At 43.3% G+C, this 20923-nt stretch overlaps 1 protein-coding gene across 1 annotated transcript in view; it reads left to right on the top strand.

Moving 5' to 3' along the window:
• LIMK2 (LIM domain kinase 2) overlaps nucleotides 1–20923 on the top strand; it is a 75953-nt gene that overhangs the window by 12977 nt on the left and 42053 nt on the right. The window contains exons 2-3 of the mRNA XM_073629277.1: nucleotides 16581–16644; nucleotides 20191–20296. Coding sequence (XP_073485378.1) covers nucleotides 16581–16644; nucleotides 20191–20296 — 170 coding nt within the window. The remainder of the gene's footprint in view (nucleotides 1–16580; nucleotides 16645–20190; nucleotides 20297–20923) is intronic.

Below are 20923 nucleotides of genomic sequence, written 5' to 3'. Positions count from 1 at the left end.
CACAAGAGATGTTTAATCACTTACAGTAGCATGCGATTAACATCTTGCTGACAATTGCTTCATGCAGAGTATTTTGGTCTCGGTCTGTTGCAAAAATATTGGGGAAGAAGTGATTAATTGAAAAATGTCATGTATAATTAAGAGCTAAAGCTATTTGTGTCTCCTATATTCAGTAGACACCACTGAACAGTGTAGGTGAGGTCTGGATGGCCTACTGCATGGTGTCTGCAGCTTCAGTGATAGGTACCTAACTGTAGTATATAGGTTATATATTCGGTATCTAAACATTAGTCTATTATATACCGATCAACCCACACATTGCAACACATATAAACAGGTGGTGTGCAACCAAGCCTTTCTAATATTGTGATTTACAGATGGATAATTCCTTGACTCGCTCAGCATTTGTCTGTATGAATCAGCCTTATAATGGGAAGATTTATAAATTGCGCTCATATTTATGAGAATTCAAAGCCTCAGTACCAGCACAGATCACACGCCCTGTGCTCTTGAAAAATTTTCAACAGCAGTTTTATGTTCAAGCATACATCTTAGAGTTCTAGGCCTTGTGCATACAGAAACCCATCTAGCAAGTGAGTGTCTTTGAGCAGCTTTCTATGCTTGCTACCTGGATTTTAAGGCTCGGTTTACTTTATGAACCGCATGTGAATTGCACAGGAACCGCACCGCATTCCTGTTCAGTTCGCATGCGATTAAGTGCGGTGCGATTTGACCCCATTCATTTTGAATGGGCTCAAATTGCACCAAAGATGCAGCAGTTTTGGAACCACACTGCAATCAGATTGCATGGTCGTTTTTGTTTTATTTTTGTTTTTTTTGCATCATGCGATTCGGTGTCAGCAAATGCACTTCGTTTGCGTACTGCGTTTGTGGTGTCATTAAAATTGCACTGATACCTGCTGCAGACAGCAAAGGCAGTGCCATTTGAATTCAGTGCGGAAAACGTGCACAGATTGTAGCATTTCCCGTACTGCATTACTGTGAACCTAGCCTTAATGTTCCCTACCCAAGCATGTCTAACAAGGGCATTGGAATTTAATGGTTCAAAGTGAAGTTGAAGGCAAACGTTTAAAGAAAAAAAAAAATTAAAAAGAGGTTATACTTACCTGCTTTGTGCCATGATACTGCACAGAAAGGTCGGCTCCTCCCTCCTTCAGGTGCCGCCTGTAGCTAAGAAGTCCTAAAGAGGCATCAGCGTGTGCATAATCCTGTTGTGTCCCAAATCGGGTTGTGTGTTCCCATAGATGCACACATTGCCAGTAAGCCACTCCCCACTCCCTCTTTATAGGTGTTTGAGTGCAGCAGGAGCCTATAGCCCTGCTTCACTCAGTTTCTCTTGTGAAGGGAGCACGTGCTGGAGCCAGAGACGGAGCTGGAGTGGTGACACGGAGCCAGGTAAGTGTTTAGGGATGGGGGTGGGTAGGACTGGTAGTGGGGAATTTTTTACCTTAATGCAGAGAATGCATTAAAGAGGAAGTAAACTTCCATGTATTGTTTGTACCTATAGGTAAGCCTATAATAAGGCTTACCTATAATTACTGTAAATATCTCCTAAACATGCGCTGAGATATTAACTGTATATGCAGCCGATGACATCATTGGCGCATGCGCTCTGAAGGAACGGCCACCCGTGCCGTTTCTTCAGAGCCCTGTGCCGTGACCGGCGGCTCCTCTACGTATGATGTCACTTGGCTCCGGCCAGTCACACTGCCGTGGACCCTGGAAGGAAGATGAGCGAAGATGGATGTGGCCTCCAGCGGTGATGACGAGGGCTTCGTTTGCGATGCATACTAGCACATTATGCCTGTACTTTTGAAGGTCAGAAAAAAAAAAAAAAAGAAACAGTGCTTTACTTCCTCTTTAAGGTAAAAATAACATTTAGTTTTTTAAGTACCAATTTAATACACCTATTCTCAGGGACTTACAAGCAGCATCTGTTGTGCAAACAAAGCTTTAAAGGTGTGAATGACCTTCAAACAGTAGCAGCACCCCCTGATTACAAACATTAAAGTAGAATTCCAGCTTTCCTATTATGTTAAATAGTTTGCTTTAGACCATGCTGTCCTAAAATAACTATTTCCATTCCATAATGATGCAGCCACAGTGGATACTGTTGTAATCTTAGCTACATACAGTAAGCAGAGCAGCGTTTAGGCAGCAGTACGAACGATTTTCCTGTGTGCTGCAAGAACCTACAAAAGTTATGCCGAGTGCTTGTCCACCATTCACAATTAGCCTTGTATTTTTATTGATGAATACAAGGTTTCTTCTAATTGGTTGATGTGAAGAGGTGGGTGGATGAAGTCACCCACCATGGCCAGTCAGAGAAAGCCTTATTATTGTTAAAAATACAAGACTTCTCCTGAATGACAGAGAAGCACTAAGCCCGACTCTATGTAATTCTGTCAGCAGATGGGAAGTCACCTGTACTACTGCTGGAACACAACGCGGCACGCGAAGCCTGTTTTGCCGGCACTCGACTCCCTCCCCATCAGCAGAGCAGTGGAGGGAAGTGTCAGTGAGACACTAATGCATTCCAATTTCAGAATTCCCCATGCCGCACCTGCACTGAGGGAGGGGGGGGGGCACTGTGCCCCCACACATTATTATTATTATTATTATTATACAGGATTTATATAGCGCCGACAGTTTACGCAGCGCTTTACAACATTAGGGCAGACAGTACAAGTACAATACAATTCAATACAGGAGGAATCAGAGGGCCCTGCTCGTTAGAGCTTACACATTGTAAAAGATGGGAAACATTGTTTGGTTCTCTAACTTTGCTGTAGCTGCGATCGTCAGCTTTTGCGATGGGGAAGAGTTTGGGTGCTGTTCGGCTGGGGGGGTGGGGGAGGGGGACTGTCATTGGCCACTGCTAAAGCCAATCACAATCCCGCTAGCCCCGTCCACCATCTGGAGGAAGATGACTCAATTGCCCCTACCAATCTCAGAAAGAAGGGAATTTACTGTGATTGAGAAAAACACAATCAGGTGACAGTTTGTGAAATTATTGTTGAGCTTCTGGGAACTTTGTTGAAATTATTCCTGAACCTTTGCGTCACTACTGAACCCCTGCACTCTGTGTGTACCTTTAAGCCACAGCCAGTATTCAGTGCAATGAAAATCACACCCAACTTTTCCTGTGGCGCAGAGCGCCATACTTTTGCTCAGCTGCGGTTATGATCATGCACACAGGCCCGCTGCTTTCAGAAAATGCCCCTGACCTGAGCTCATTATTGCGCATCCATTCCAGTTGCTTGTATGTGACATCACATACAAGCACGTGGGCTGGATGCGAGAGGTGGATTAGCAAGATGAGTGTGCCAGGACAGGTAGATGTGTCTCATCTCTGCTTCCTTTCACCACTCTGCATATCATGCATCTCATAGATATGAAGGGGGTGGAGCAGATAAGCAGGAGGGTACAGCGGTGGGGAAAATGAGCGGGAGGGTTCAATGTCGGGCCAGGTGAGAAGGGGGTTCAGTGGTGGGACAGAAAAGCAGGGGTGTAGAGCAGTGGGGTAGATGAGAAAGGAGGTGTATTGGTGGGACAGATGAGCAGATGGGTTCAGTGTTAGGACAGATGAGAAAGTGATTCAGTAGTTAGAAGAGCATGGGGATACGGCAGTGGAGCTGATGTGCAGGAGGTACAGTGGTGGGGCAAATGAGAAAGGGGGAACAGTGGTGGGGCAAATGAGAAAGGGGGAACATTGGTGGGGCAGATGTGCAAGGGGGTTACAGTGGTGGGGCAGATGTGCAAGGGGGATACAGTAGTGGGGCAGATGTGCAAGGGGGTTACAGTGGTGGGGCAGATGTGCAAGGGGGTTACAGTGGTGGGGCAGATGTGCAAGGGGGTTACAGTGGTGGGGCAGATGAGAAAGGAGGTACATTGGTGGGACAGATGAGCAGAGGGTTACAGCGGTGAGGCAAAGGAGCAGGGAGTGTACAGAGGTGGGGCAGATATGCAGAGGGGTGCAAAAGAAAGCAGGTACATCGGCGGAAGACATGAGCAGGGGGTTACAGTGGTGGGGCAACAGAGCAGGGGGACCAGAGGAGGGGCAGATGTGTAGGAGTTACAGTGTTGGGGAAGATGAGAAGGGGGTTACAGTGGTGGGGCAGATGAGCAGATAAGTTCAGTGTTAGGACAGATGAGAAGATGAGAAGAAGGTTCAGTGGTGAGATAGAAGAGCATGGGGGTACAGCGGTGGAGCATATCTGCAGGGAGGTACAGTGGTGGGGCAAATGAGAAAGGGGGGAACATTGGTGGGGCAGTTGAGCAGGGTGGTACAGTGGCGGGACAAAAGAGCAGGGTGGTACAGTGGCGGGACAGAAGAGCAGGGTGGTACAGTGGCGGGACAGAAGAGCAGGGTGGTACAGTGGCGGGACAGAAGAGCAGGGTGGTACAGTGGCGGGACAGAAGAGCAGGGTGGTACAGTGGCGGGACAGAAGAGCAGGGTGGTACAGTGGCGGGACAGAAGAGCAGGGTGGTACAGTGGCGGGACAGAAGAGCAGGGTGGTACAGTGGTGGGGCAGATGTGCAGTGGGGGTTACAGTGGTGGGGCAGATGTGCAGTGGGGGTTACAGTGGTGGGGCAGATGTGCAGTGGGGGTTACAGTGGTGGGGCAGATGTGCAGTGGGGGTTACAGTGGTGGGGCAGATGTGCAGTGGGGGTTACAGTGGTGGGGCAGATGTGCAGTGGGGGTTACAGTGGTGGGGCAGATGAGAAAGGGGGGGGTCACTGTGGTGGGGCAGATGAGAAAGGGGGTACATTCGTGGGGCAGATGAGAAAGGGGGTACATTCGTGGGGCAGATGAGAAAGGGGGTACATTGGTGGGGCAGATGAGAAAGGGGGTTGCAGTGGTGGGGCAGATGAGAAAGGGGGTTGCAGTGGTGGGGCAGATGAGAAAGGGGGTTGCAGTGGTGGGGCAGATGAGAAAGGGGGTTGCAGTGGTGGGGCAGATGAGAAAGGGGGTTGCAGTGGTGGGGCAGGTGAGCAGGGGGTTGCAGTGGTGGGACAGTGATCTGAGGTGTGGCGTTGCAGGAATTGGGGATGATCTGAGGTGTGAGAGTGCAGGATGTTGATTTCTCATTACTAAAGTAATTAGCATTTTACTTTATAAAAAATCCTTTGTGATTGAGAGTTATAAAATCGGCACGCTCAATTTCTTTGAAAACATTTTTCGGCACACTGTGCTGAAAAGGTTGCCTACCCCTGCCCTAATACATTTAAAAAGTAACATCTGGAGTCCAGGTGGTACATTGTAACAGACACATTCCCCCCTTACACCGCAGCTAGAAGAAGTCTGCTTTGATAGCGAGCGCCTGTCTTCAGCTCCAGGCACTTGCCCAAGGCAAGCATCGGCATGAGAAATGCAGAGGGTCATTCAGGTATTGCATTTCAGACAGGTCATGAGGTTCCCTAACAGGCTCTTGCTTGGTTTACCAAGTCTGAAGACAGCTGAAAGTTTTAAAAGGAAAAAGTATTACATCAGTGCTAAATAAGTCCTAGGATTATGTCCACATATATGTCCTTTCTTCATCCTCCAGTGTTTGGCTGGCCTTGGACAGGTCATTTTTTTTAGGGCAGTGTGACAACGTTTAAAGACACTTTTCTGAATAGCAAAATGTTGATTAAAAAACAATTGCTGATGACCATTACAATTGGGGGATACTGGTCGAAATGAGATTGCTGTACAAGGCACTAGTACAGTGGGAAAAATTATTATTTGATCCCCTGCATATTTTGTAAGTTTGCCCACTTACAAAGGAATGAAGGGTCTATAATTGTTATCATAGGTGTATTTTAAATGATAGAGACAGAATATAAACCAAAAATCCAGAAAAAAACACATTAAAACAAATGCTATAAATTAAGTTGCAGTTCAGTGAGTGAAATAAGTATTTGATCCCCAAGCAAAACCTGACTTAGGTGTCCGTTTATGAAGCAGTGAAATCTATTCACTGCTTCATTCTCCGGCATTTACAGTGAAGATCTTTCTCCTCTGTGTGCCAGTTTATGAAGCTTTGTAGATCGCTTCACCTTCTGAGGAGTGAAGCGATCTACAAACACTTCCAATGGTGGAGAACGGCCCCTGATACTGGAATCTCGTGAAATTTTATGAGATTACAGTACCATAAATTCACCGAAACACCAAGATGTCAGTTTATTAAGCAGTGATAAATTATCACCACTCAATACACGGACAGACGGCGTGGATTAATGTTAATAAAAATAATGAGTCCCCCTACATTATATACATATGTATACACACACACATTATATATACATGTATATACACACACACACTATATATAAATATATATGTGTGTGTGTACACATAAATATGACAGGGGGACATGCTTACAGTGTTGGGGGGTCTGAACGAGGCATAAGAAAGTTAAAAATCTTCCTCCTTCCCCCTCAGATCCCCCCCAGATTTCCTCTTCACTCCCCGATTCACCACCTCTGAGCTGGTGAACCTGGGAGTGTGAATTCTGACTCAGATCGCCAGTGAAGCGGTGAGATCGCAGCTTCATAAACTGGCCGTTACTGTGTCATTCATGAGGATTCTCCATGTGTAGAGATAATCGGCGGGAGAACAAGTTCAAACATGTTCTCCCCCGATTATCACTGTTTCATAAACTGTTTATGGACTGTGATCAGTGGCGATCCTCGGGATCACCGCTGATCACTGCTTCATAAACGGACACCTTTGTACTTGGTGGAGAAACCCTTGTTGACAAGCACCGAGGTAAGACGTTTCTTGTAATTAGCGACCTGGTTTGAACACATCTCAGGAGGGATTTTGGTCCACACTTCGTTACAGATCTTCACTAAATCCTTAAGGTTTCTTGGCTTGTCTCTTGGCAACAAAGTTTCAGCTCCCTCCATAACTTTTCTATAGGATTAAGGTCTGAAGACTGACTAGACCACTCCATAACCTTAATGTGCTTCTACTTGAGCCACTCTTTTGTTGCCTCGGCGGTATGTTTTGGGCTATTGTCATGCTGGAAGACCCAGCCACGACCCATCTTCAGTGTTCTGGCTAAGGTTCTCATCCAAGATTTTACAATGCATGACCCCGTCCATTGGCCCCTCAATGCGGCAAAGTTGGCCTGTACCTTTAACAGAGAAACAGCCCCAAAACATAATGTTTCCACCTCCATGCTTGACTGTAGGGATAGTGTTCTTAGGGTCATAGTCAGCATTTTTCTTCCTCCAAACACGTTGAGTCGAGTTAATGCCAAAGAGCTCAATTTTGGTCTAATCTGACCACAGCACTTTCTCCCAATCTGATGTTCATTGGCAAGACTGTACATGTGCCTTCTTGAGGGGGGGGGGGGGGGGGGGGGGGGCGCACTAGCTGTGTTTGGAGGAAGGAAATGCTGAGAATGACCCTAAGAATGCCATCCCTACAGTCAAGCAGGGAGGTGGAAACATTATGCTTTGGGGCTGTTTCTCTGCTAAAGGTACAGACCGAGTTTGCTGCATTGAGGGGCCAATGTATGGAGCCATGTATTGTAAAATCTTGAATGAGAACCCTTTTTCCCTCAGCCAGAACACTGAAGATGGGTCTTTCAGCATGACAATGACCCAAAACATACCGCCAAGGCAACAAAGGAGTGGCTCAAAAAGAAACATATTATGGTCATGGAGTGGGCCTAGCAAGTCTCCAGACCTTAATCTTATAGAAAATGTATCGAGGGAGCTGAATCTTCAAGTTGCCAAGTGACAGCCAAGAAACCTTAAGGATTTAGAGAAGATCTGTAAAGAAGGGTGGACCAAAATCCCTCCTGAGATGTGTGCAAACCTGGTAACCAGCTACAAGAAACGTCTTACCCCTGTGCTTGCCAACAAGGGTTTCTCCACCAAGTACTAAGCCGTGTTTTGCTTGGGGGTCAAATACTTATTTTACTCACGGAACTGCAACTCAATTTTTAACAATTGTGTCATGGGGGTTATTTACTAAAGGAAAATCCACTTTGCACTGCAAGTGCACTTGGAAGTAGCCGCTGTAGATCCGAGGGGGACATGCAAGGAAAATAAAAAACAGCATTTTAGCTTGCATATGATTAGATGATAAAATCAGCAGAGCTTCCACTCATTTCAGATCTACCCCTTAGATTTAGAGCGACTACACTTCCAAGTGCACTTGCAGTGCAAAGTGGATTTGCCTTTCGTAAATAACCCCCAGAGTGTTTTTTCTGGATTATTGGTTGATATTCTGTCTTTATCATTTAAAATACACCTATGATAAAAATTATAGACCCTTCATTTCTTTGTAGGTGGGCAAACTTACAAAATCTGCAGGGGATCAAATAATTATTTTCCCCACTGTATATGCAAACTGCAATTGTTTACCAGGAAATACAAATCACATATAGTAACTGTGATGTGTTATTGGCCTTGCTAGCAAATAAGACATGTCAAACTGATGCCATTAGCGCAAGCCTGTTGAAACCATTCCCAATGTTGCCCTGGCATAACAGTAAAAACCTAATGGGGTTCTAATTCTTCCCACTTTATCCAAAACTAAGAAACAGATGTTGACTTGACATACACTCACTTTAACTGCACATACTATGAAAAATCTTAAAGTTGAATTAAAAAAAACAAACATCTGGGGGGGGGGGGCGACGACTTTTAGCACTCACTGCTGTTTTCAGTGTTACGGTATGTCTAAAGCAGTAATAAATGTATAATATACAATGAAAATTGCAGCTCCAATGTGTCAGTAGCAGCCAACAACATTCCAGATGACTCATTGATTAACAGCTAATCGGCAGAAATAGCTGGAATGTTGTCTGGTTGTATTACACACGGATTTTCAGATAAAATGGGGAGTGCAGGTTGAGATAAGCTCAAATGTTGGATGTCTGTAGGTGTAAGAATATTGTTTGAAAAGAAGCAGCGTCATGAAAAAAAACGAAGTCATCAGAAAAAAATGTGCGTCATGCTCTTGTGCAGTCTTATTGGGAATGGGCAGTCATTGGGCAATTTTCTGAACGCCAAGCCTTATTTATCAGGAACTGTGCTTGTGGCCAATATAGGAACCATTTGGGTTGTCTGATACAGAAGGTACTTCATGGCTTATTCATGTTAATACAACTCGTGGATACATTTTTATTCATGTATTTTTTTTTTTCTTCTTGATTGTGTGGCTTTTTCCTCCTGTGTGGTTTTCAGTAGCACAGTTCTCACTAATTCATTTCATACATACATTTATTATTCTAAAACACTGTATCCCAATCAAAATGTTTCCTTTCAATTCACGCTGGCTCTGAAATCTGATAAACCATTTTGCATAGTTCTTTGATGCAACTCATTCCAGTCCCTTCAATATTTTTGTAGTAAGAAGTAATGAGCTGGGTTCCATTATATTCCAATAGATTTGTATTAGGCTATAAAAATATCAAATTGCACACCAATACAAGTACAGAATTGCACTTTGAGGTCCCATTTCACATGGGTAAGGCTCCGTGCACACTGGATGTTTAAAATAACTTTATAAAAACGGCAGTAGCTTTGCAGTGAGTCTTTCAACGTTTTTAATTTTTTTTGCAATAGTGTTTATTAGCGTTTTAAAAAAAATTAATTTTATATTCAATGGATCAAAAACTTTTAAAAAACCCTGGTGAGCCACGTTTTTGAGTGTTTACTGATGTTTATCAGCGTTTGGCATTTTTGTGGTCAGGAAAACTACACCTGAATGCAATTTTATGGCATTCAGAAAACAGCCCATAAACTCCACTGTCAGAGCATCACTGGCGCTCCGGCCCTGCCCCTCCCTGCTGGCTGTGAAATAATAGGTATCGTTCTGCACAGCACGGTGCACCACTACCAGCTTGCCTCTCCTGTGTATCCATCAATCTCAGTGCCATCATGGGGCCCCTATCATGGGGCGTGGGCTCAAGGAACAGCTGCTTTGGGAAAAGTGCAGGGGCCCTCCATGCAGCTGGTGCCCCTGGGCATTGCCCAGGTGTGCCCACTCATTAAGACAGCCCTGACCAGCTCCTAATCATTGGCTGAGAGCACTGACTGGAGTGTTCTGGCGCTGGTGGTGGTGGGGTCAGAACACAATAGCTCAGCAGGGTAGATCCACTGTAATAGCATGGGATTGTTAGTACAGCAGCTCCAACCTGATCTGTCACCTAGTAGTGTGTACTAGTCTTTTAGATGTTTCTTTGGAGCAGGCCTCTGGGCTACTTTGAACAGTGACAAAGTGAGTCTGACCCCAGACTGGAGACGCGCTGAGTTGTTGCTCATTAATATACAATGCAGAAGCCAAGCTTCTATACCTTTTTTAACTTTTTTTGTTAGGACAAACCTAGTTTACTAGTTATAATAAGATCTCCCAGCACTGTACAGACAAGGTTAATTATTGAAATTATTCACTCCCCAGCCCCCTACTTTTTTTTTTTTTTTTTTAATTTAAAGATATGACACAGAAACAAGCATAAAGACAACTTCGCATTGCATATAGACTGTAATGGACAAATCAAGTATAACAACCAATCAAAACAGTTGCATGTGAGTGAAGGTCGCCATTCAGTCTGACTCATACCACTCGTTGAAGTCTAATATAGGGTAAACAAACATCTGTGCCCATTACAGAGAGAGAGAGAGAATTTGCCCCCGGGGAGCCAAGATCGATAATGCTGAACTGTCTGTGGGAATCCTAGACAGTGGATCCTGTCATGTATTGGTGGAATTTGTCGGAGAAGCGAAAGAGGTTCCAATGAAACCATCTGGACTTATGTTCCTCTGACTTATCTCGCAAAGCAGAGGTCAGATCTTCCATTTGCTCAATGTCCTTCACCCTTGCGCACCATTGGCGCAGACTGTTGCTTCCAGAGAGGTGGGAAGCTGGCACGAGCAGCATTAAGGAGATGCTTGAATAGGGATTTGTGGTAACGTTTCCTTGACGGGAGTAAGATTTAGGAGAACCGCTGCTGGGTTATCCTGAAGGGAGATGTCTGTGAGTTTCTGTATGAGCTTAAGCACCGGCTGCCAAAAAGTTTGGAGCACAGGGCAGTCCCAGAAAATATGTAATAGAGTGCCTGGGTGTATGCCGCAGCGCCAATAGCGATCAGTTTGTTGAGGATAAATCTTAGCCAGCACGGAAGGAGTTCTATACCAGCGCGTCAATATTTTACATGCGGTCTCTTGATATTTGCTGCACAGAGATGATTTCTGTGTGAAAGAGAGTATGCGTTCTTTTTGGGGTTCTGTGAAGATGACTTGTAAGTCTCTCTCCCATTTTGTTAAGAATGGGGGGTCTTCAGTGGCATGAAGGTCCAATAGGGATTTGTAGGAGGTTGATAAGGACCTCCGGATCGGTCCCTCACCCAAGCAGAGTTCCTCAAAAGAGTGAAGCTTTCCGCCAAAGTGGGTTGGTTTGGGCAATGAGCCAAGAAAGTGAGCTAGTTGAGCCCCCTCCTTCTAACATAGCAGAGGAAAGTTTTGGAATTTTTCAGAAAAGATCAGCAATATAAGATATATGATTTTTTTTTTTGTTTTGTTTTTTTTTGTAAAGTTCTGCTATGTGAATAAGAACATGTAACAAAATACACAGATAACAATAACAGAAAAAAAATAGAAAAAAGTTTTCTTTTCAGTAAAATGAACATTAACAACAATTCTCTGTTTTTAAGGCTATTTTTTTCTGGACCTGAAAGTGTGTTGAGTGCTCTAACATATGTTTAATGTATTACATTTTAAAAGTAAAACCATATGTGCATTTAATGATACTCAGTGCCGTAGGCTAACTGCTGAGAGACACGTTCTGGCCAATGTTTGGATGTACTTTGTGAGCAGAAAAAAAAAAAAATCAAAACGGGCACTAAAAGTTCCTTGGCTGAGATTTTCTTTCTCATGCTAGCTTCCTCCTCACTAAACTGTGGGAAACAGAGGAAGCCAGCCCAGGAATGAGCATACTCAATCTGACAGACTGACCCAGACCACGTTCCTTCATTCCTCACAGTGCATTGTGACCCAGGCAGGAAGTCAGCCTTGGCCGGGCTGTTAATCTATGTATGCTTGTTACTGGGTTGGCTTCCTGTAGGCTTCAAGTCAGTGTGAAAAAAACATTACCTTTTGGCAAAAACAAATCTAGGACTGATTAAAAAGTGACCAAATACAGTTTAGGCGATTACAGCTTTTTAGCTTTATTCAAGTTTGCTAATCCTAATTAAAGTGGTCCTGAACTTGAGAAAAGGAAATATTTTCTATGATATGGGAGACCTCTAGGAATGTTATCTGTGCCTAAGCAGTACCCTAAAAATTGAATTTTTAATCTTAAAATCCTCCTGAAATATATCAGTGCACTTCCTGGTAGGTGAGGGTGCCTAGGCTCCTGAAGCTACAGCCACATTGCTGTGTATTTGTAGTATGAGCTCTAAGGCTTGGGGGGGTTGTAAAAACAGGCGGTTTAGCCTTTTAACAGAACACAGCGGCTGGAGAGGGTTGTACACATGCAGTGTCTGCAGCAGTCGGCAGCAAGAATTATACTCCCTTTTTGCGTTCGACAATGAGGACTGCAAATAGACGATCGATACAATATGTGGACAACAAACGCTCTACTGTGACCATGTTCAGCCAGAATCCCTTCCTCATCCAGCTCTTCTCCTTCACCCAGCAAAAATCGCCCCCCCCCCCCCTTTCTCCAACAAATATTCCCCCCTTCCTCCATTAAAACTTGCCAGACCTCAGATACAATGGCACTCAGCAGAGAGGGGAAGTTCTCCCAGGCTTTCCCTCATTTGTGCCATGACCCTTCACAGCCAGGGAGGACATTACAAACTGCTGCTATATCTGACTGGGCAGCCGGGCACATGTCTGCTATATAGGTGGTCCTGCAGAGCCACAGGCATGGCGACCTTGCTGCTTTGCTGGGACACCCACATATTGGCAATGCCCCAGGATGCAGACGTAGTGCACCCCTTAACCTGGATGTATTGGGGAGGACCACATACCTTGCCTTCCAGGTACATCGTATTTAAGTTTACATATTCTTCACAAATGGTAAATGAGCTTAAAAAAGAGCAGAATCACAGAAGTCATTCTGTCAGCAGCTTGACTCAGTCTGCTCCCCCCTTCCAGCAGTGATTCGGCTACCTTCCAGCCTTCTAATGGCTAATATAAACAGAGCAGACACTTGGGGAGTGGAAGCCATGTTAGCTGACCTGCTGAGAGATGGACTGGAGTGAATGTTAAAACTCATGATTGTTAAGAATATAAAAATACTTGAATGTCCATAGCCTGAGCACAGCCTTGAATGTCCATAATCTGAACACAGGTTTACTTTAGGGCCTGTTTATGGGAATTTGCTTTACACATGTTCATGTAATGCAGTACCATTCATCCTAAATGACACCCTAGTGCACCTTGCCAATGGACGTGGGTTGCAGTTCAATATTCAGATGAATGTACAGGCTCGACCCAAAGCACAGCATAAAACCCATGGTCTAATACTGTACAGAATATACAAATATGTACAGTGTGTGTGTGTGTATGTGTGTGTGTGTGTGTATGTATGTATATATATATATATATATATATATATATATATATATATATATATATATATATATATATATATATATATATATATATATATATATATATATATATATATATATATATATATATATATATATATATATATATAATATTTAAGAATAGATTAGGTTAGAACCGTTTATTTGGATTTTAATGTCGTCTGTGTTTCTGCTTTCCCTTCACTTCCTGTCCCAGAAACACAACAGGAAGTGAAGGGAAACCCCACCCCCTGAAATAGATGTCCCTTTTGGGAGCTTTTACCTGTTGGCCGGAATCAGAATCTCTCCAACAGGGAGCTTGCAACATTTCACACTTTCTGTCTGTATTACTGGGTATTGCCTTAAGGCAATGTGGAGTGATATCTAATTGTTCTGACATCACTAGATTCTTATGAAAAGCCCCGACCTAAATATAGGCGTATGATTGCTACAATACTAACATCTGGAATAGAAACAAATATCTTGCGCAATGTCATCTGAGTCTTGTGTCATCTTGTTAAGTGTTTATTGCTGAACTTATGACTTACCACTCCGTCCCTGAAAAAACATTAACTTCTCTAAAGGGAGATAGACCTCCTAGACCTCTGGGGAAATGTATAATGTCGGGGAAAGGATTTCCAGTAATGACCTTCTATGATAAATGGTAGTAAACATTTTATACTGGCCAAGAAATTAAAAAAAAAAAAATTATATATATATATATATATATATATATATATATATATATATATATATATATATATATATATATATATATATATATATATATATATACGGTATTTTAATTTTTTTTATGTATGTTACCCTGACATCCCCCCTCTCTCTCTTATAGTTGGGCATTCATTTTTATTTTTTAACTGGTGCCATTTAGTTGCGCAGCAAGGCAGCACTTCCTCATTTTTTGTCTAAGTGAGAATAAGGTCCATCACCCCACCCTCTTTGCCATCTTTGCGCATGCACAAGAAATCACATGCATGTTGTTTGAAGATGGGAGATGTCAAAACCTTCAGGAACCTTCATGGGGTTTAGGTCAGGCGAGTTTGCTGGCCAATCAAGCACAGTGATACCCTGATCATTAACCACTTCAGCCCCGGAAGGATTTGCCCCCTTCCTGACCAGAGCACTTTTTGCGATTCGGCACTGTGCGCTTTAACTGACAATTGCGTGGTCGTGTGACGTGGCTCCCCAAAAAAATTGACGTCCTTTTTTCCCCACAAATAGAGCTTTCTTTTGGTGGTATTTGATCTCCTCTGCAGTTTTTTTATTTTTTTGCGCTATAAACAAAAAAAGAGTGACAATTTTGAAAAAAAAAGCAATTTTTTTAACTTTTTCCTATAATAAATATCCCCAAAAAATATATAAAAAACATTTTTTTTTCCCTCAGTTTAGGCCAATGCGTATTCTTCTACATATTTTTGGTAAAAAAATCGCAATACGTGTTTATTGATTGGTTTGCGCAAAAGTTATAGCGTCTACAAAAATAGGGGATAGTTTTATGACATTTTTATTAATAATTTTTTTTTTTACTAGTAATGGCAGCGATCAGCGATTTTTATCGTGACTGCGACATTATGGCGGACAGATCGGACACTTTTGGCGCTATTTTGGGACCATTCACATTTATACAGCGATCAGTGCAATTAAAAATGCACTGATTACTGTGTAAATATGACTGGCAGTGAAGGGGTTAACCAGGAGGGGGCGCTGCAGGGTTTAATTGTGTCCTAGGGAGTGATTCTAACTGTGGGGGGGGAGGGGCTTTGTGTGACACGACACTGATCACCGCTCCCGATTACAGGGAGCGGTGATCAGTGTCCTGTCACTAGGCAGAACGGGGAAATGCTTGTTTACATCAGCATTTCCCCGTTCTTTCTCTCCGTGAGACAATCGCGGGTATCCCTGTGGACATCGAGTCCGCAAGACCCGTGGTCGGACTCGCGGAGCTCGCGGCGGGTGCGTGCGCCTGCTATCCAAACCTCGTGAGGTCACATACAATAACGTGATTTCGCGCAGCGGAGCCAACCTGCTGCAGTAAAACTGCGGCGGCTGGTCTGCAAGCAGTTAAACCGGGTATTGGTAGTTTGGGCAGGTACCAAAATGAGATCGGCATCGCCATAAAGCTGGTCAGCAGAGGGAAGCATGAAGTGCTCTAGAATTTCCTGGTAGAGGGCTGTGCTGACTTTGGAATCTTTGGACTTGATAAAACACAGTGGACCAACACCAGCAGATGAAATGGCTTCTCAAATCATCACGAACTGTGTAAAATTTTGTATTTCATTTGGAAATCAAGGTCCCAGAGTCTGGAGAAAGAGTGGAGAGGCACTGAATACAAGTTGCATGAGGTTCAGTGCAAAGTTTCCACAGTCGTTGATGAAAAACCTGTATTTCTTTTCAATAAACAGTCATTCCTTTTGGATTTTACCCCAACATCTTGTCTGTGTATGATGCTTGGGGTAAAAGGGGAAGTATTAGCTCTCGATCTGCTGGAACAGTTTAGAGCAGTGGTCTCCAAACTGCGGCCTTGGGGCCAAATGTGGCCCTTTGCCTGCCTCTATCTGGCCCTTGGGGCACTATTCCATCCACAACTAATGATGGAGCACCATTCTTCCCACTGACACCAATGATGCAACACTATTCCTCCCACTGATACCAACAATGGGGCACATTTGCTCCCACTAAGACTAATGATGGGGCATCTGAGGCTAGGGAAATTTCTACTCCCACTGGCCCTCCTAAACTCTGAAGGACAGTAAACTGGCCCTTTGTTTAGAAGGTTTGGAGACCTCGGGTTTAGAGAGCAGGAGACACTGTTTGGCAGCAGCACCTAATTGGGGTGCCAAGAGTTCTGTCACGAGCATTATTTTACTTTGTGAGACTTGCACATCAAGAAGTAACAGGATTTGGGACTTTCTGATGTACTTTTCATTAACAATTATTTTATTTTTGTTATTTGGTCTGTGCGATTTAATTTAAATAAATATGTGCTTTTTATTTTAGATAAGGCCCTCGTTGAAACCATTGTAATTACACATGATGCTGAGATGGAGGCGATTAATTCTTGGTAAGTCTAGGAGGTCCGTAATCTTCAACCAATATTGAACATTTGGGTGGTGAGAGTGTAAGCAGCTGTAAAATAACATGTTGTTATCTTTGTAAATAACCAGGCAGATCAAAAAACACCACCAAACGAATCAATATGTAATACAAAGAGGTTACAGCACAGTTGGCATAAACTTATAGCCAATAATATTGCATCTTCAGGCACCCCTGCCCTTCTTTAGTTACAAACCTGCCCTATGCAGTATACATGGAGATATGAGTGCTCAGGTCCTAAATACCTTCATATACACAACACATAAGATATTAGGGAGGTGTTGCCACTTATTAACCCTTTCCATTAACCTAGCTTCTACAAAGTGATCCCTGTCTGGCCAGTCTCTACTCTACCCTGCAGATTTGCCAAGCACATCCACAATGGGGAAAAAACACAATGTTTAAGAGGCTCTAATCTTATTTGTATATTTGTAACAAATATATATAATTGTGTGTGTGCACACATATATAGGGCTTTTTTCTCAGGAACTAAAGCACAACTTCCCCCTGCCCAAACGCGCACACTCGCACTGCATCAAATAGTGAAATTTGACCACACCCACTAACAGTGGGAGTTTCATTAAGGCCTGGTTCACACTGGTGCTTCATACGCTCCGACTTTGGCAGCACATGTGGCATTACGTGTACAAATCAGTGGTTCCCTATGAGATCAACTTTAGAAAAAGGTTCCTGCACTACTTTGGTCCGTTTTCAGCCAATTCAATATCAATTAAGTCGGATCCTCGTCCTAACCATCCGACTTGTGACATCCGACATGGTGATTGCAGCAGCAGGAAAAGGAATTTATGTCACACTGGGATTGTTTTGATTGGTCAAAGGACAAGTCTGGCCGAAGTAGGACGGATGTCGCAGGGCAAAGTCAGATTGACAGTCGTACAACAGTCGTGTCGTACCAGTGTGAACCCGGCCTAAATACCAGGACTGCAGTATGTGCAGAGTTTGGAGGGGGGTTATAGAGTGCACAGTTCGGGGGTGCGCTACGTGCATAGTGTGGAGTTCAGTCTTCTTCCACAGCTGCTTACCTCTGCATCCTCCATCCACATCTCATTTTCACCCCTCTTCAGCTCTGACCTCTGCATGCAACCCGTCTTCACTGCCCCCCATCTTCCATATATCTTTTGTTGCTGTATTAAGCTGAAGCATCCAGCCAGCTCTAGTACCTCCCCGCACACTGTAGGTGGCTCCGACTCACTTGCAGAAGATCATCCAGTGGAGGTGCCAGCATAGTGGTGAGCAGGGAGGAGAAGGCCTGAGCCAGAGGTGGTGGCATTCTGTTCCAGCCAAAAAAAGGTGTATGTGTGTAATATATGTGTGAACCATGTTTAGCCGACAGTAGGCTAAAGTTTGCCGTCGGCGGACATTACTCAGCCAGTCCAGACTCTGGGTAGATCCTGACTTTAATGTCGGGATCCATCTAGATACCTAAACGCCAGCTGGCTCAGCCTCTTTGTGTGCTGCTGAGAGCCTGAGCCAGTCGCTCCCACCCCCTCCCCAGCCTGGCGCTTCAGTGAGCGCTTCAGTGAGCGCTGGTGGAGCAGAGCACAGAGCCGGTGACTAAGCTGCTCAGTGAAGACAAAGAACTGAGTGCGCAGCAATCTTTGATCATTCAATTTTCGGTCTTGGAGACAGCAACCCATGATGCATCCACCTAGGTGAGAATGATTGTTTGTTTGTTTTTTTTTGGGGGGGGGGGGTTTCCCATATTTTTAAATTCTTTAACATAAAATTAATTCTTTCATTTATAGTTACCAGATGAGTTTTTTTTTTTGTCCACCCAAAACCTCCTTTGATTTGTACAGAACTTACAAATACTAAGATTAGATACTGAGAATATTAACAATTTTTTTTTTTTTTTTTTTCGGATACTTTTAATGCACAGTGGCCTTTAGTATAGCAGAAGGCAGCATGGTATCTGAAAGCGATTTAAAGCATATCTAAAATCCAAAAGTGTATGTTAACAAATTCTATATTTGGTATGTTCGGCACATATAAATAATTGGTTTTCCTTCTTTTTTTTTTTTTTTTTTGTGTGTGCATCTGTTGCAGACTTTCATACCTAGAGATCCTGCCAGTAACAGCACTTCTTGTTACATGTTGACAGCGCTAAGCCACTGCCGCAACAGTGTCAGGAAGCTGCATGTGCTTCTTCAGTTGGCCGTTGAGCTGCCTATGTCACCTGCTCACTGCAGATACAGATCAATGCAGTTAAACGGGGAGAGTTTGAACAAGCTCGAAGTCTTCCTTACGCTATCCTAATTCGTAAAATAAAAATTTGGCCTTACATTCTTTTTATATCATTATAAAAAAAAAAGTACAAAACAGAGCCAATTGAGCATACCCTGGCTCAATCACAAACCAGAAGAAATAAAAAAATAGCAAACTTTTTCACAGTTGGTGAAGGTAAATACACTCCGGTCCACCAAGGGAAGGCGAGATAAAGAGAGCATTCAAAGGAAATCGCAAGGTTCTCCGATAGTCTCGACCCTGGAAAAATAAGATAGAGTAGGACAAAACAAACACTCTGCTCAAAAAAAAAAAAATACCCTGACACAACTCTACCAAAACAAGGAAAAATATTAAGCTGGTACCCCAGAGCAGTGTTTCTCAACACACGGCACACCATTGTAAAAATCTAAACTAATCGTTTTACATAACACAGCAACATCCACACACATTGCACACTGGTACTGACTAGTATTGCAATATTTCATTGAGCTAAAGTGGCCCCAGTACTGACAAAGAGGGGCAGGGGGAGGAGCAAACATGTATGCTGTGCAGGCATATCCTACTTCTCAACTGATGACGTCATTGGTTAGGACACAGGAGACCGGAAGGTTGTAATGGTGCACAATGAGAACCTGTGACTTTGTGTAAATAAAAGGCAGGCGTGATCCACCTGCTGGCTTGTATACAATTTTTTGGCAATTTTTAGGCATTTTGTCAAGAACCACTGAAGAAACCTAAAGACAAGGGTCTTGTACTTTTGAGTGCTTCCAATTTTTACTGTCTGTCAGTTCCTTTTTTTTTTTTTTAATTTTTTTTTTTTATTTTACATATTATTTACTTTTTACTATATCATATTTAGGTATTACTAATTCTGCAGCATGCATTCGTTGTGTGTCATTTGATGGCACACATTTCCTTTTAAAGGAAATCTGTAGTGAGAGATAGCAGCTGCCTTTGCTGACTCCTTAATGCACTTTAGAAGCATGTAACATTATCAACAAAATAGGGTGTTTTTTATTCTTGCAACCTCACTGCCTTTCATAGAAAACATTATGTGGAATTATATGGTCACCAAATACTTTACATTATGCTAGAAAGAATGAATACATTGCCAGATCATCCACATTCACAATTGTTTTATAGATGAATGAACCACCACCTGTTAATATTTTGGCACCAAATCTAGTGAATTAAACAATACAGATGTAATGTATGTGTCCAGCAATGGCAATACATGATAAGGTTTCTATTTTGTTCTTCATTTTAGCCCCAGAAAACCTGACACAACAGAACCTCTTTACCCTGTGGAGCCGTGGATCGTAGAGCCAGCGCAATGTGTGAGCTGCAAACTACGTCTAACAGGACCAGCTATGGTAAAAGCTGCCAATCCCATGAACACTTTTCTACACTTTTTCACCACAGACGGGCATATATCTACTTCACCCTAAAAACATTCATGGGGTCTTTTCCTGACTTGTACTCCTCCAATCCTCTGTGGTTGATGGAGCTATTAGTACTTAGTATTGCCATGTGAAAAACTGGACTTCTGAAAATTGACCTTGGTGGAAATTTTTTAATGGGCAATGTCCCGAAATCTAAAATTACCCATGCATTAACTGCTCATTTATTCTAGGGGAGAGTAAAGCACTTTTACTTACCCGATCTGCTCAACCAGCAGATGGCGCTCCCCTGTGCTCTGGCTGTGATCCATCACTCTGTATCATTCTGTCATAGAATGCTGGAGCATGGGCAAGAAAATGCTGTGGAGACCGGTCTAACCGCAAGGAGGATTGGGACAGTAAGGCTGGGTTCACACTGGTGCGACACGACAGCCGTCCTACTTTGGATCCGACTTTGCCCTGCGACTAGAAGCCGACATGCGTCTGACTTTCAATGAACGGGGATCCGACTTGGATCCACGCCAATACCAGGCACTGTGTTTGGTATGAATCTTGAGGGGGAACTCCGCGCCAAATTTAAAAAAAAAATGATTTTAAACC

The sequence above is a fragment of the Aquarana catesbeiana genome, linkage group LG01 (assembly GCF_042186555.1).
Source record: "Aquarana catesbeiana isolate 2022-GZ linkage group LG01, ASM4218655v1, whole genome shotgun sequence".
NCBI lineage: Eukaryota > Metazoa > Chordata > Amphibia > Anura > Ranidae > Aquarana > Aquarana catesbeiana.
This window is presented reverse-complemented; position numbering and strand designations above follow the sequence as displayed.